This window comes from Passer domesticus, chromosome 4 (assembly GCF_036417665.1).
Source record: "Passer domesticus isolate bPasDom1 chromosome 4, bPasDom1.hap1, whole genome shotgun sequence".
Taxonomy (NCBI): domain Eukaryota; kingdom Metazoa; phylum Chordata; class Aves; order Passeriformes; family Passeridae; genus Passer; species Passer domesticus.
Window position 1 is genome coordinate 28,554,598 of NC_087477.1, and position 15,610 is coordinate 28,570,207.

Below are 15,610 nucleotides of genomic sequence, written 5' to 3' on the forward strand. Positions count from 1 at the left end.
TCTTCAAGCTCTGTGCACAACAGGCTCCAAAGTAATAGTGACTGTGTCAGCATTTCTCTTGAAGGGAGAGAAAATTCTCAGCCAGTACCACTTCAAACAAATTACAAGTAATTTCTCTTGGAAATTGGTGGTCAAAATACCCTTCGGCCCATTCTCACCACTTATGCCATCACTCTGCTCTTACTTTTATGATGATGTTGTACTAAGATGTGCAGCACTTGCACAGCAAAGAACACCATAATTGGATCTACACTCACCAGACAGTTTATTACTGAGTAGTAGTGTCAACACACCTCAAAATGAAGCACTTCTTTACAAACAATGACATGTGTAAGTACTGCAAGTGTGCATGCTGCTCATTCCTGTTTAAAGATCTTGATTTAATAGCAATTAGTTTCTGCTGTGCTTGACATCCTGAAACTTATTAATTCCTTTCTTCAGGGATGTGTGCCTTATCAGCCAACTTGGTTTTGTTTTTCTAAGCTATTAAAAAACTGAAAAATATGATGGATCCAAGGTATGGAGCTAGATATGCAACTGAGTGGATAATTGAGTGGATGGAGTTTGCAACAGCCTGGAGATAGCCAAGCACAGAAGTCTCTGAAGACCCAAATATTTGTCATATTTTTTAAATGTGTGTATCTGGCAAAGCAAAGGATGGGTAAAGAGTGCCCAACTCCAGGCTGATAAACATCAGAAGGGGCACTTTTGTACTTCATTGCTGTACATAAGCATTTCAAATTTGTCCTGCTTATCACAGGACACCTTGACCTGCATTTCATAAGCAAAGAAAGAAAAATAAAAATGTTTTCATTTAACATTTTCAGGAGCTGAAAATGCAATTACAAAAATCTGTTTTATTTCAAGTTACTGTTTAAGAAAAACATGAAAACAAAACCAAAAAAAATCCAAACCACAGGTTCTTACAACACTTAAACCAAGTGGCTCACATCAGCCTTTATTAGAATAATTACAACTAAAAGAAACATGGTGCTTCTATTTTCACAGCAGAACACGCACCAGAGGAAGTAATGGGCTACAAAGCTATAGCAATATAGTGGGGAAAAAATAAAATTAAATAAACCAAACCCAAAGCTTGCTGCAGACATTACAGTTTCTTTAAAATGAAAACCACAGAGCAGAGTGCAATGCAGAGGCAGCAAGAGCATCAATCTAAGCTCAGAGAACTGGGAGCCTGTCACACCAAACACGGGATCAGCTAGTGTTGTCCCAAGCCATAGTGAAAGCAGAAGATGGGGAAGTGAAGACAGTGTTTTGTTTGTTTCCCAGTCCTGCCCAGCTGCCCCTGCTGGCACAGCAGGCAGGTGATGCCTCCTCTGGGACAGGGGGCCACAGTCACTGAGCCATCTGGGCCTCCATGGCTTGCGCTGTCCACTCCGGGGCTGTCTGACTGATCTTCTCCAGAAGGTTGTTCACCTGGAAACACAGGGACTGAATCTGCTTGTCCCAAGTTGGCAAAGCTTCACGAGCTGAAAAGAAAAAACAACCAATACTAAACAATTCCCTTGCTTTGTCAGCTGCAACCTTTCCTTTTGCCACTGCCCTCACCTAGCTCACAGAGGAAGCCTTCCTTGCAGGGACACCAGGATCACTTCTGTACTCAGAAGCTGCAATTATTTTGGCTGCCTGTTACAAGGCTAACTCCTGCATTGAAGCAGAGTGGAACAGAGAACTTCCTGGTAAACCTGTTCCCAGAGGGAGACTGATGGAATAAACTCACTCTTTCCTGGGGGTAAGAGGATGCAAAGCCCTTTGCAGGGAGTGGGTGAAGTGTTTTAAGGTTGTCCTTTATGGCCAACTCTGCCACCTCCTGGCTACAGCAGGATGAGCAAGCTCACTTCAGGCAGAAGGGATTATTAATAATTTCCTTATCCTGGCAGGGACCACCTCAAAAAGCTCACTGTGAAAGGTGCTAAAAAAATAAATTATACTGTGGCTGCACTTACTCTCAAAGTGAACAATTCCATCAATCTGATCAATGAATCCGTTCATGCGACCCTCAGTTATCATCTGAGAAGCAATCTTCTCTGCCTAGAATAACAAGGAAAGGTGTCAGAAACTTAGTCCATTCCCAGAGAATTCAGAAATTATTCAGACTTAATAGTCTTATGGGTTTTTAACCAGGTCTACACACAGTGGGGAAGGAACCTACAGACAGCACACATTAAATGATTAGACAAACTATCAGTGGCATCTAACTCCACTGTTGTTCTTTCCATGTTGTGCTACTCCCACTCTCATAAGATGTGCTAGATACTTAACCTTCCTCGTAACATGGAATATTTAATTATTCCCTAATATTTAACTAGTTTTCCTAATATTTATCACAAATATTTTCTCATGCTATTCATGTTCCTTGTTTAAAAAAAAAATAAAAAGGTAGGGAATGGATACCTTGGCTGCAGGGATCTCTAGTAGTGCTCCAAGCTCTTCAAAGGTAATGTTGTTGTAAAGTTTGCTTGCAGATAGTAAGTTGTGTTCAATAACAGCTCTGTCCAGAATACTGGAACCTTTAGGGTTAGATGAGGAAAAAAACCCCAAAACATTACTGTAAGATTGAAAGATTGGTTTATACAGTAGAGCAAATGAAAAAACACTTCTCTTTTTTTTTTCTGAAGAGTTACATGTGCAGAAGGTCCAGTTGCATCTGCCTTGCATCCCTATTAAGCTGCACAGAGACAGCAGACAGAAACAAATGGATGGCACGTGGCTGATTTCAAAACAGATAAACCCTTTATTTAATTTCTAGAGTAAGCAAGTGGAGCCCTTCCTACAAGACTTACTGTCTGAATTGAGGAGTTTGACCTCCTGTGATCCTCGCTTGACAAATGGAAAGACCATTGGGGGTTTTCTTATTGATCATTATGGCTCTTGGGGGTACAATTAACCTCTCTCTTACTCTGCTCGTGATAAATCCTTATCTGATGTCTCTCCCCTTGACTGAACTGTTTTCAACAATAAAACTCATTTGCCCCATAACCTCTAGCTGAAGATAAACACATTATTAAACACCAGCTAACGTGCATTCTTTAAGGACAAACAGTACAGGTTATAAATAAATAACAAAGTCACCAAGGGAAGGAATGCAGCGTATTGCTAGCAAGTACCTTTAACTCAGTTTTCACTCTGCAAGTACATGGTTACTTATTTTTCCTTAATCAACTATTATTTTCACTAGGAAGATTTTCCTGATTCAGAGGTATTTCATGCTTACGTATTTTTCCACTTTTATATTCTTCCAGTCTAGGAAACTGAGACCAGTGTGTTTAGGATACCAGTTAAGTCATTACTTGACATTTTTTCTGACTGTTCAGATGTTCAGGACTTAGTGTCATGTCAGTGGAGACGTGTGTGAGGCCCAAACTGCACTATGTCACTTTCCTGTCAAGTCAGGAAGCAGTTCCAATAAATATATCATCAGTACAGACCATTTATGGCCTGAATGCAGGTCATGGGTTTCTAGGCACCCTACTCTCAACAGCGCCTGAGAAGCTCAGGAGGACAGAGACTGCGTTAGAAACACTGGGAAGTTGTCAGAGACGAGGACTGTACGTGGACAGGGAAAGAAAATGTGACAAGTTATCTTCCAGATGAGTATTTCAAAACCTTAATGGCAAATCAGAAAGATGAACTATCGCTAAGCTTTACTATCTAACTATACATGCTGAAAAATATTTGTTAAAAGCAGTAATAAATTCTTTTCCACAACCCTTCTTGGCTGATTTGGGAAGTCTAACTCCCATGGATGAACACCTAGCATTACAAGGTTTTAGAGAAGTGTGTACCATCAGCTGTAGTCGCTTTCTGGTGAGGCATTAGCATAGCTGCAAACTCTTGTAGTTGATTTCCACGGATAATTCTGTCCAGATACATTTTCTCCAAGATCCCATAGGCTGCAAGCTGTTGGCATCTCTCATCCTTGAAGAGAGTAGCAAGCATGCGGGAACGCTGTTGTCCTAGGAAAGTCAAGAGGAATTCTCATAACTGACCACCAAAACACTGAGTACTTAGAGGTAAACAGCAGGAAGTTACCTTTTTCCCCAATGCATGCAAATAACAGCCAAAAAAGCTCTACTGAAGAAGGAATTTAGCTGGGTTCAGTTCAAAGGCAAAGACACTGACCTAATCCAACTCTGAGCTAACAGTCTGCCAACACATAATTCTGACATTGACTTTGGATTCCTCACCAAATCTCAGCCACACAAGTAACACACAAGCCGACTTGCTTCAGGGAAAATACCTTTTACACAAAAATGTAAGGTGCATTTTACCTGCTGATGCCAAAATAGTACAATGCAGTGCGTGTTTCAGTGCCTCCAGCCGCTCAGTCTCATGGACTATGCTCTTGTAGGACAGCTCGTTGTACCTCTGGGCAGCCTCAATGAACTTCCTTCTGTAGTCGAGAACTCGAGCATAGCAAACCTAGAAAGGAAGGACAGCTCAGGAAAAGGAAAGCAGCAGAGGTGGCTGCATAACACAGGTGTGTAAACATTGCACACTGTCAGGTGATAGCTCCCATAAATATTGCTCTTCTGCTTCCCAGGGAAATGTGTGCCTTCAAAGAATTAGCTTGACAAGTCCTTGCTGAAGTATCAAGGAAATCAATTGAAAGGACTTTTCCCACCACTGCTCACATGTCAACCACTGCAAATGTCTAAAAGACAAGTATTGAGCCTAAGTAATTGAAATATTGTACAGCTGATACTGTACTTGTGTGAGTTTCCCCTTCACTACTGGCAGTGACACCTACCACTTAGACAGCAATTTATGTTTCAAGTATTTGCTTTCCCCTTTCAGCACAGGAATACCACCTGATATTTCTTCCTTCCTTTGTGCTTTTCTAAGATTCACAGAAAATATTTACACTTTCAACTGAGTGCACACTTCAAAATGTAATATGGGATAAGGAAAAAAGGAAAGGGAAATCCAACAAACAAAACCCACCAGATGCTGAGTTACTGCTTGTGGCACATCTGCTTTGTGTCACAGAATTTTAAACACCACCACACCTGACCAGTTCTGTTACACTGTAGTCATCACTGCTCATGAGTTATTAAAATGGTTTGAGAAATTTGTGTACAAACTATGTACACAGTAAACCCACAAAAAAGCAGGAATGTCAGCAGTTAATTTACTACTTAAGACTTTAAGTTACTTTTATGTATGGAACTTATTTAATTACTGGGGGGGTGGGAGGACTACTACTGTCTCTAATATGGGATGCAATTTTTTCCCTTGCTTAGATTTATAGACAAAGGTAGAGGCAATATTTTCAACAATATTTCAGATGCTTTTTAGCCTAGTTTTTATTTTCTATCAGTAAAGCTGGCATTTAAGGGACCATTACTTATCTCCAAATGGTAAGGAATGAGTTTAATAACTGCTAAGATGTGTCTCTCAAGCTCCCAAAACCATATGGCTTTTCCCTTTGTCTCTTTTCTAATGAGGAAAGTTTTAGTGGCACTGCATTAAAGCATCTTAATGTGGAATTGTCTGCCTTTAGAAAGAGAAAGCAATAAAGCAGGTTAGACAACCTTATAATGGATTTGCAGCTGTTCATTAGTTGATTCATTCTGAAGCAGGGAAGCTCGATTGATGTAAGCTTCTGCTTGAACTGGGTCATCATCCTCCAGATACAGCCTGGCAATTTTCAGGTAGGTCTCAAGTTTATAATCTACATTGTACTGCCTGTAGAGGAAAGAAAAAAAGCAAGTGCTCAGAGTTGCTCCAGAACTACCTTTGCTCTTAGCTGCTTTAGCATTTGTTATGATTCTTGAGCACTTGGCATCATTTGCTTTACCCTGCTTTCTTCTTCTGTACTGCCAAATTAGTGCTTTCTGTACAGAGTAAGGAAATTTCAGATGAATGCCAATACAGAACTGGCTCCTGCAAACACCAGTAGAAATAATGCTGCCCACCAAGACAAAATGTACACTCTCATAATCTGTTTTTTGTGGACTGGAAGTTTGCCACCAGTGGTGAGCCACTTGAGTTAAGAATCAACCTTGCAGTGCAAAAAATAGGTGCTAAATAGGCAACACCTACAGAAATTCCTTCTATGTGCACAATGAGAAAGGGGAAAGGACTGCCAGAGAAAAATTACTGCAAGGATTCTACACCTAAAAATCCCAAAAAAAACCAAACCCCACCTCACAAACACACAAAAGAATCCCCCAACTGCATTTGTTAATATCCAAATCCAGTGTCAAACTACGTGTTCATTTTGAACTGAGAAGGTAGACACATTGAAAAACTGCCCCCTTCCAAGGACCTTTCAATAACCTTAGAAACATTTCTGCAAAATTCTGTTAAAAATACTTGTTTATCAACAAGACTAATTAATAGTGGGTAACTTCTGGTGCAGCAAACCCCAAAATTCTCACTTGCTGGTCTAGTTCAGCACAGAGAGAGCAGGCAGAGCTAACACCACAGAACTGGGTGTAACATACTTTTGCCCTGTTTCCAAAGGGATCCCCACCAACACTTGTGCTGCATTTCTCCAGTCTTCTTCTTTCTCATAGATTGATGCAAGATGCTGCCTTATTGAAGCCACCTGAAGAACAATGAAATCAACAGCAAAAGTAGCCATCAGTTATAAAGCTTTTCAAAAGATGAAACAAATCTTTCAAGAACTGCAGCACCAGGAGTCACAAGTCATTTCTTGCAGCATCTCATATCATGCCTGTGAGGTAGGAATGAGGTGATCTGTGATTAGATCCTAACGAAGAAACTTCTGCTTTGGAGAGTGGCTGTCAGCAGGTAAAGTGTTTTTAAGTGAGTTTTTAACTGCAAGTGTGGGTAAGGAAAAAGAAATCATCTGATGTATTGAATTTAATTTATCCATAATCATGATGACATACATGCAAGCCTGTTTAGCTCAGAGTAAAAGCTGTTTAAAAAAATAAAGAGAAGCAAATAAAAATCATGGCAGAAACTGCCTTGACTTCTAATCCTATACTAGATCCTAAGGGCTTTTTATATAAACAACTTCTCTCAGATGATACTGTGCATTTGTACAACAAAACACAGAATTGAACTGAAAAAGCAGAGCAGCATATTCAGTAGTTAAGCAGAGTTAGATTTCAAGAATTTTTTTTCCCTGGTAAAATGATTATGGCTAAAATAATTTAGCCACACAAAAAATTTGTTTATTTTTAAACAAAAGCTGTTTTTTAAGGTGCATGCTCTTCACACCACCTGTCTGTTCTATTCCTCAGGTAAAAGGCAATACAGTGAATATCAGCCTGTCTCTCCAGACACCTCCAGCAGCTCCAGGACTGTTTCACAGTAACAAGCCAATTATTGGAAGCAGAGGAATTACATGCCCATCATCATGATGAAGTGACAGTCTAATCTTTGCACAGTCCTAAGTGCTCTCTGCATTCAGCTCAGGTTTTCCATGTAGAGGACTGAAAAACTGGACTCTTAAGTAGAAATACCTGCTTTGAACAGCTTTTTGAAAGGCTTAAAATAGTCAGCAGATAAGGAGGGGAAAAACTAAAGCCAAACCCACAAAACCCATCTCACCATTATCTCTCACCTGTTCTTCAAATGAAATAACTCTGGGCTGTATCTTTTCCAAGGTGAAGTGGTAAATTTCTTTGGCTGTGCTGTCAGGGAGACTTGGAAGATGTGTACAGAAATCTGTCAGCAGCTGCCGCGAGATCACCAGGCTGACATTCTCATTCACCACTGGTTCAGAGAGGCACAGAAGAAAAGCACAGAAGGATGCAATATTTTTCAGTGCCTTCACTACAGGTGAAAATTTGTTTTCACATTAAATTTGAATACTTAAATTCTAAAAACTATGCAAGTGAAGTCGGTTGTTTTTTCTCTTTTTATAAAGGTGGGTTTTTCTATTCTTTCAGAAACTATTTTCACTAGAGGTCACCACAGTTCTAACCCCTGACAGATAAATGAATTTTTCACCTTGATTTATAGTTCTCAGTTGCTGAAATATCTTAGACAAAGTAACTGTGTGGGCTAAATCTCACTAAGCTTATTCTCAACTTTAAAAACATTATAGCAGATATAATTTACAGAGATGTTCCAAACACCCAGTACAACACAAAAAAAACCCCCAAAAAAACCAAAACACCAAAGCCTAACAATTTCTTGTTAGGGTTTCAGTTTCACACATGGGTGAAGAAGGAGGCTGTCAGTTCAAATACCACAAATTCAGCACTCAAGAGACAGCTTTGTTTTCACCTTCCACTGCTGACAGGTTGGAAAGGTGTAACAATACAAATCCATTTCCTCTTCACTTCTGTGGTGATGAGGGATCCTCCTCCTGCTGTGTCTGAGCTCCAACAGGACAAAAATATATTGCATTTACACAGTCTCATGCAGAGCTAACAAACACACAACCCCACAGACCTCTGGCCTGCACTCACTGTACAACACTTATCCCACTTGTGCACTTACTTGCTTCTACAAAAGCTTTGAGAGCTTCAAGCTGCTCCACACCCGACAGCTGAATGGCTTTTTCCAATATTTGACGGTACCTGTCCATAAACAAATTTTTAAAATGTTAAAAATCACATTTTTTTCACTAAGAACTTCTGCCTCTCTGCATGCTTTCTATGTCAGAGCCCTATTTTTGCTCATATTTCCCATACCTTGAGGTGGCAATTCTCCAGTTTGTTCCCAAGTGTCATAAACATTCACCTGGAAATGGTACCTGGCTCTTCTTAAATCCCTGGAGATTCTCAGATAACAGAACCCAATAATTTTGTTATCTAAGATCATATGTGCAATTTTGGACGTTTAAAGTACTAATAACAACAACAACAACAATAATAATAATAATAAAATAACAATGCCCAATATAGCACATAGAAAAAGTAATGAACTGTATTGCTCATAGATTCAGATTAATCAAGATATTAAAAAATTCAAAATGCCACATTCAATGTCACTGAGAAATAGTGTTGTGATAAATATTATGTTACAGCCACTTGACAGCAACACAGGTGTATTCCATGTGTTTTCAAGTGTTTATTCCTGCAAAAAATAACTTGTTATCTTTTATTGTTTCAGCAAGCTAATGAAACTTTGCCTCAGTGTGTGTGACACTGATGAAGTACTACATCGGCGTGGAAGCTACATTTTGAGGGGAAAATTTTCGAGTTTTTACACGAAAATCCTAGAAGTGTAAAATCCTAAATCCACAGCCCCCCTAGCACACAAGCAACTGGACAGAATTCCAGGTGACAGATCCGCATCTGAGTGGACTCTGGGAGTAAAACCGATGTGCCACACAGCTCAGCCCCAAGGGCTGCCTCCAAAACGCGCACCGGCCGCAAATGGCAATAATTCCCAATAATCACACCAGAGCCGCTGATACACCCACGGCAGCAGAGGACAACAAACCCCCCGGCCTGTCGCTGTGGCAAACCCCGGGCCAGCAGCCGAGCCCTGAGGGGGCCGGGAGCCCGTGAAATGAAAAACTACACAACCACGAAGCGAAACCTTTCCGCCTCCTTTTTATTCGGAGAAACGCGGCCGCTGGGCACGACCCACCCTCCCAGCGCAACGCCGCCCCCTCCCCGCGCGGGCGGCTCGCACCGCTCGCCCCAAGGCCGGCCACTCACTTTCCCGCCAGGTCCTTGTGGGAGCCGCTGGAGTTCATCAGCTGCGCCAGCTCCTGCCGCACCGCGCCCGCCGCCATCTTGGCCGCCGCCCCCTCCCACCATGGAGCCGCGCGCGCCGGCGGCACGAGCGCGGGGGGGCGGGCGCGTCACGTGACGGGGGAGCGCGCGCGGGCCGCGGGAGGGGGCGCGGGCGGGCCGGCCCCGCGCGCGGTTAGCGGGGGCGGGAGGGGGAATATCCCACGGGGTTATCCCACGGGATTTACACCGCGGCCGGGATAAGGCCGCACCGCCGCCTCCTCCTCCTTCCTCCACGGGTGGTGCCCGCGCGCGGCCCCGGAAGCGGACGGCGGGGCGGGGCGGTCCCGGAAGCGCGGGGCGCTGCGCCGGCGGTTGCCAGGGCGGCGCGGTATTATGGGATGCGGCGGGGGAATGGCGCGGGGCGCGTGATTTTGAACAAACGCGGCGGCGGGATCGGCGCGGGCGCGGCCGCCGCCGCCGCGGCCGCCGGGAGCGGCACCGGGGCGCGCCGGCACCGGCGAGAGGCATCGCCAGCGGAGGGAGAAGAAGAGCGCCCGCCCGCCCGGTGAGTGCGAGGGGCGGGAAAGCGGCGGCGGGAGGACAGGGAACGGGGCGCGGGCACGGCTGACAGCCGCCTCCCGCCGGGAAGGAACAGGCCCGGCCTCGGCGGGCGCTCTCCCCGCGGCGGGCCGGGCTCCCGGGTGGCCCCGCCGGCCTGCCCGGGGTAGCGCGGACAGTCGGTCCCGGCCGCCCCTCCGCCGCGGCGGTGCCCGCCCGGCGCGTCCCCTCCCCGCCGCTGGCCGGGTCAGCCGCGCCCGGAGCCGCGGCGGAGCGGCGGGGTCACGGCGGCCCCGCGGCGCGGCGAGGCGCCCCTCGGAGCGGGGTCTGCGCGGGAGCCGCCGGTGCGGAAGGGGTTGGGGTTGGCGGCTCGGGGGCGGCGCCGGGGCGGGGCGGCGGGGGCAGGTGCGGCGGGGGCGGGAGCGGCGGTGACGGGCTGAAAATGGCGGATCTTTCGAAATACGGCGGCGGCCGCCGGCGCTGACGGGCCCGGGCCGCCCCCGCCAGGTGAGAGCCGGCCCGGGGGCCGCGGGGGCAGCGGCCGCGCTGGCCGCACCGCGCGGGGCCGGCGGCCGCCGGGGCTCGGCGCGCCGGGCCCGGGGCTGGCGGGGCCCGGCTGCCCCGGGCCGGGGACAGCGAGTCGGGCGGCCCCGGGCCCGGCTGCTCGCCGGCAGGCGCCGTTCGGGCAGACCGGGTCGCTGCCGGGGAGCCGCGGGTGGGCGAGGGCGGCGCGGGCGTGTCAGCGGGATGCTCGCTCCGGCCGTGCCCCGCGGAGCGGGCGCGGCGCTGCCTCGGCTCACCCCGCTGCCAGGGCGCGCCTGGGGCCTGAGCGGCGCTGCCCGGCTGCGGACAGCGCCCAGCTCCCAGGGAATGTGTCCGCTTCTGGACTGCTCAGTACAAAAAAAAACAAGGAGCTCCTGGAGAGGGTCCAGTGGAGGCCATGAAGATGACGAGGATCTGGAGCATCTCTCGTATGAAGAGAGATTGTGGGAGCTGGGCTTGTTTAGTCTAGAGAAGAGAAGAGAAGACTGGTGTCATTAATGCATATAAATATCTCAAAAGCAGGTGCCACGAGGATAGTAGCAGTGATTTCGGTGGTGCTCAGCAACAGGGTATGGATAAATGACCATAAGCAAACATACAAGAAGCTTCACCCCAGCATGAGGAAGAACTTTATGTTGAGAGTGGCAGAGCACTGGAACAGGCTGCCCTGGGAGGCTGTGGATTCTCCCTCTGTGGAGACATTTGGAACCCTCCTGACCATGGACCAGGTGTCAGCTGCTCCAAGTGGCCTTGTCTTGTCAGGGAGGTAGGACTGGACCATTTCCAAGGGTGCATTTCCAGCTTAACGATTCTGTGAATGTAGCCAGACCATATTTTGGGATAGTCACAGCTTTTCTTGTTACCATCTTGCTCGTTATAAGGTATATCAGGATTCAGAATGTTTTTAATTATTTGTAGCCTTGACTTTAAAGAATGTCATGTACTAATTTTGTAATGCTTGGTATTGAGGATTGAGGTTCTGGAAAGCCCTGTGGCATTGAGAGCACATGAAACTGTCCACTGGAATATACTGTAATCAGGAGGAAAGCTCTCAGACTTAAGATGTCAGGTGAGGAAAGGACATATTTAAATCACCTTTCATTAGGTTCATCCTTCTGAACAGTTCCTTGACATATATTACAGTTACTGTAGGAAATACTGAATATAGAGAAGTAATTTGAAGTGTTCTTTGCCATGTTTACATTAAACTGGCAATAGCAGGTTACTGAATCATTATGTGGTTATCTTCATAATAGTTTTTGGCTTATTGGAGGCAAGAAGAATAGTAGGTTATCAGCTGAATCTATTTTTCTGTCAGTGGAATCTTTTTTTGTAAAATAAAATGCATTAGACTTGTCTTTTTTTCTTTATCAATTACTGTTTGTCAAGATATTCAGTTTACATATCTGTCACTGAGTTACACTTTAGTTACATGCCTTGCACAGAGTTGCACCAAGCCAGAGAGAGTTGTGTGGTTGTATTGCTTTGTAGGCCAAACAATCTCATAGGCTGCCTTGGAGAGTGTGTTTGAAAACACAGCCCGGCCTCCCTAATGGGATAAAAAAGTACTTCATGCTCGTTGTGATGGGGTAAGCTTCAGCAGTTTGTTATGCAAGGCTGCTTGTTCAGCTTACATATCAAGAGCTATCTGCTGATGTTTGGTTTGCTTATACTTTGATGTCCACACTCAGATCGTTTGTAACTGAATGCTCTGAACAGTTCTGTCAGAATTCTTGAGAAGTTTTAAATGCTTTCAGGTGGAGTATCTGCTGACCACAGGTGCATGAGAAGGATGATGATGAAGAGTCAGAATTCAGCCTTAGAGATGTTATCTCATACACTGCAATATCTTTTATTTTAGATTTGGAAAAACTGTCAGAGCCCCTTAGGCTATTTTCCATTACACATGTTTGAAAAATGTTTTCACGGAGAACTAAGGTAGATTGGGGGGGTTGTGTTTTGATTTCTGCTTCAGCAACAAGTTGTGGTTCCTTATCTGTCACTTGGTGTGATTGTGCTTTTGTTCTCTATATGTGCTGCAGAGGTAGTGCTCACATGCTGTGAGAAGCACATCCTAGTGTCCTACAGAGACCGTACACTACAGCAGTGCAAGGGTGTGGTGGGCCCCTTCATAGCAAATGCTTAGGAGATAAACTCAAGGATCTTTAGGGTTTTTATTATTATTCATAGTTTCAGGAGCTTCCAAAGAGAAATGGAAAATGTTTCTTGAATTCTTGTTTCGAAGGTTTCTATTTTCCCGGGCCTTATATTTGAATAGCTTGGTTTCCTCAGTTGCTCAGAAAGCTGATAAGCAGCATGTGGCTTTCAGCACAGCCTGTGACTAGGCTTGCTCACCTGACAACATCAGAAGTCTGGAAAAGAATGTTCTTGCACAAGAAAGAGGGAGACTAACAGAATAATCCCTTGATTAGTCATGAGGCGCAAAGCTACATGAAGTGGGAGATTCCCATGTTCCAGATCTGGATGTAGATTGGTAGCTCCTTAATTTGTGCATCACTCCCCTTCAGAAGCATCCTGCTCCTCTTGGATGTATTGCTGCCCACATGAGGGGTATGCCCTTAGTGTTGGACTCTGCTTTGATCTTTTGTCTTGATCTAGGCATGTGCTGAACCCCCATCTTTAGGGACTGACTGTTTTGGGTTTCTGTTCCTTTGAAGTAACAGCAGTTTGTTACAGACTCAAGAAGTCTGTCTTCCTTGGGTGAAACTTGTTTCTGTGAAAAGTCTTTCAGGTGTAATCCCTTGGTGCTGCTCTGGTGCTCATAGACTTTGAACAGAGCTGTCTCAGCACACTGACTCACCCGAATTTGTTTACTACTTTGTGGATTAGTTTTCTTCCTGGGTTGGACACCAGTGTCAGTGGCTTGGAGAAAATGGGTTTGTGACAACCTACAGTTGGTTTTGGATGGCTTTGCTCCTGCCTGGCCCCTTCATCTGGGTTGCCCTTGCAGTTATACAGATGTTTGCTAGCACAAGGGGGGAAAATGGATGGAAACAAAAAGGCAGATGCTGAAGGTGGACAGGAGACCTTTAGCAGTAGTGCTGAGAACACGCGGGGAATTGAAATACAGGGAAAGTAATGCTGCTGCTCATGTACACACAAAGTCACAAATTTGCTGTTTGAAATTACCGTGCAATAAAGGTATTGCTAGGATATTGCTCACACTAAATCCTAGGAAGTTGTAGCGGGTGCTTGTTTTATTAGTGCATAATTATCAGTTTGTTGACATATAATGTTTTCTAGCTTTTCCTTTTAAAATTGTAATGGAAGCGTAAATTACTCAGAACTTGCCAAGGGAAGAAGGATCTCTTCATAACTGGTATGTGGACAAGTTGGTTTGTTGATTTTCTTTTCCTTGTCTAGTCTTAAAAAGAAATAAGCTAGCACCTCTATTATAAACAGGGCAGTGGAAACATGAACTTAAGCGATCTTGCCATGGAAAAGAAATGGAACAAACCCAAAAACCTCAACTGTGTAATATAAAATTCTCATGTACGTATCACTTGACAAGTGTCAGTTTAAACATGCAGGAGCTGCTAATTTGTGTACCTTGGCCATTCTTCTGATCTGCTGCACGCAGTTGTTTGTGTGGTGTCTCAGGCAGCGAGCAGTCACTTAGCAGAGTGTAGAATAATGGGAAGGGAATGGAGTGCGTTGGTTGAGGGAATTATGGTTGCCTTGGGAACTATTTTGTGACTATAGATGGTTAATTTGTGGTAGAAGAACACCTGGTATTTTCTTAAGTATTCCTTGTAACCATTGGAAAAAAGACTGGATACTTACACTGGTTATGTATTCAGCATTTGATAATGAGTGAGGTTGAGTTTTTTCCCTTGCTATGGTTTGCCATTGCTATTGTATTTGATAAACCTAGAGCCATGATCCTCTAGGAAGCATGCAGACAAACTGCCTCCATTACTTGTCTTATGTGGAGATTGGGAAAGAGAATGGAAGTTATTTTGTCTGTGTTCCACATACCTATTTTGTTACTGGGTTAAAGCTGTTTACTTTCACTCTGCTATTACATATGCAAACATGGTGAGATTGCAGTCTTAGATGATTAATTTTTCCACTTACTCCTGTAAATCGTAGCTTCCTCGTGGATTCATCTTTTTCTGGTTTCATGACATGCATTTTGTTAAAGCATCTCTAGCTCAGTAAGCTTAAACAAAAGCCTCTCTGTTGAAAAACACGGCGCCAAGTGATTTTGTAATTCTTTGCTTTATGATAAAACAAACTTTTCAGTCTTAGAGATAAAACATAGAGTGTCAGAGAGAGTAAGAAAATGGGGAATGCCTAAAATGAATGACAGTATTTTACCCATTATTGGAAAAAATAGCAAAATTGAAGAATGGCAGTTAATTAGGAGAAATGTAGTACAGCAAGATCACCTACATGCAATTGTGCTCTTTCATTTGACAATATGCCAGCAGAGCAGGGTGAGTCTTGATTATACATATACTTCTGTGGAGGCTTTTCTAACAAATGAATGAAAGCATGTCTGGTGTCAGTAGTTTCTTAAGAACTGCATTTCCTATTTTTTTGTGTTCTTTGTGAATTTCAGTTTCCTGGAGTAGTTGATGTGCTTGTTTGTATTTGTCAAAAAGGGATGAGAGAACACAGCAAATAAGGAGATTACCTAGCCTGTTCTTTAGTTTGTTTTGCTTATAAAATGACCCAATAAAAGGATTTGTTTCTCTAAGATTTGTTTTCCCTTTGAAATCAACTTAGGCAAACGAGTGACCTTCACTTTCTAAAGTGTGGCTTGATTCTACTTTGCATCGGTAGGTGTTCTAAGTCCTTTGCTCTAGCAAGCTGTCAAGACTCTCTGGGAACTATGAACCTTGTGTTGTTAT

The 15,610-nt window shown here is 44.4% G+C and overlaps 2 protein-coding genes across 6 annotated transcripts in view; one reads left to right on the forward strand and one right to left on the reverse strand.

Annotated features, from left to right (window-relative positions):
* Positions 1 to 932: 932 nt before the first annotated feature.
* On the reverse strand, positions 933 to 9,850 carry COPS4 (COP9 signalosome subunit 4). Its single transcript, XM_064416814.1, has 10 exons — positions 9,615 to 9,850; positions 8,446 to 8,525; positions 7,562 to 7,713; positions 6,471 to 6,574; positions 5,556 to 5,709; positions 4,293 to 4,443; positions 3,807 to 3,977; positions 2,416 to 2,531; positions 1,968 to 2,052; positions 933 to 1,490 (listed from the first exon to the last, which is right to left on the reverse strand). The coding sequence occupies exons 1-10, from the start codon at positions 9,689 to 9,691 to the stop codon at positions 1,357 to 1,359; spliced, it is 1,224 nt and encodes a 407-aa protein (XP_064272884.1). The 5' UTR covers positions 9,692 to 9,850; the 3' UTR covers positions 933 to 1,356.
* Positions 9,851 to 10,041: 191 nt separating this feature from the next.
* LIN54 (lin-54 DREAM MuvB core complex component) overlaps positions 10,042 to 15,610 on the forward strand; it is a 39,729-nt gene continuing 34,160 nt past the window's right edge. For 2 of the 5 annotated variants that reach the window (XM_064416812.1, XM_064416813.1), the window contains exon 1: positions 11,781 to 11,802. In XM_064416812.1, the coding sequence (XP_064272882.1) occupies positions 11,796 to 11,802 (7 nt within the window). In that variant the 5' untranslated portion in view covers positions 11,781 to 11,795. Of the gene's footprint in view, positions 10,198 to 10,587; positions 10,698 to 11,780; positions 11,803 to 15,610 lie in introns of those variants that run through there. The other 3 variants (XM_064416810.1, XM_064416811.1, XM_064416809.1) reach the window with 3 other exon arrangements.

Excerpts from the sequence above, each read along its gene's own strand:
- COPS4 (XM_064416814.1), bottom strand. The coding sequence starts at position 9,691 with ATGGCGGCGGGCGCGGTGCGGCAGGAGCTGGCGCAGCTGATGAACTCC. Across the intron at positions 8,526-9,614 it reads CACAAGGACCTGGCGGGAAA|GTACCGTCAAATATTGGAAA; the intron begins GTGAGTGGCCGG and ends GTTTATGGACAG. Across the intron at positions 3,978-4,292 it reads TACTATTTTGGCATCAGCAG|GACAACAGCGTTCCCGCATG; the intron begins GTAAAATGCACC and ends TGACTTTCCTAG.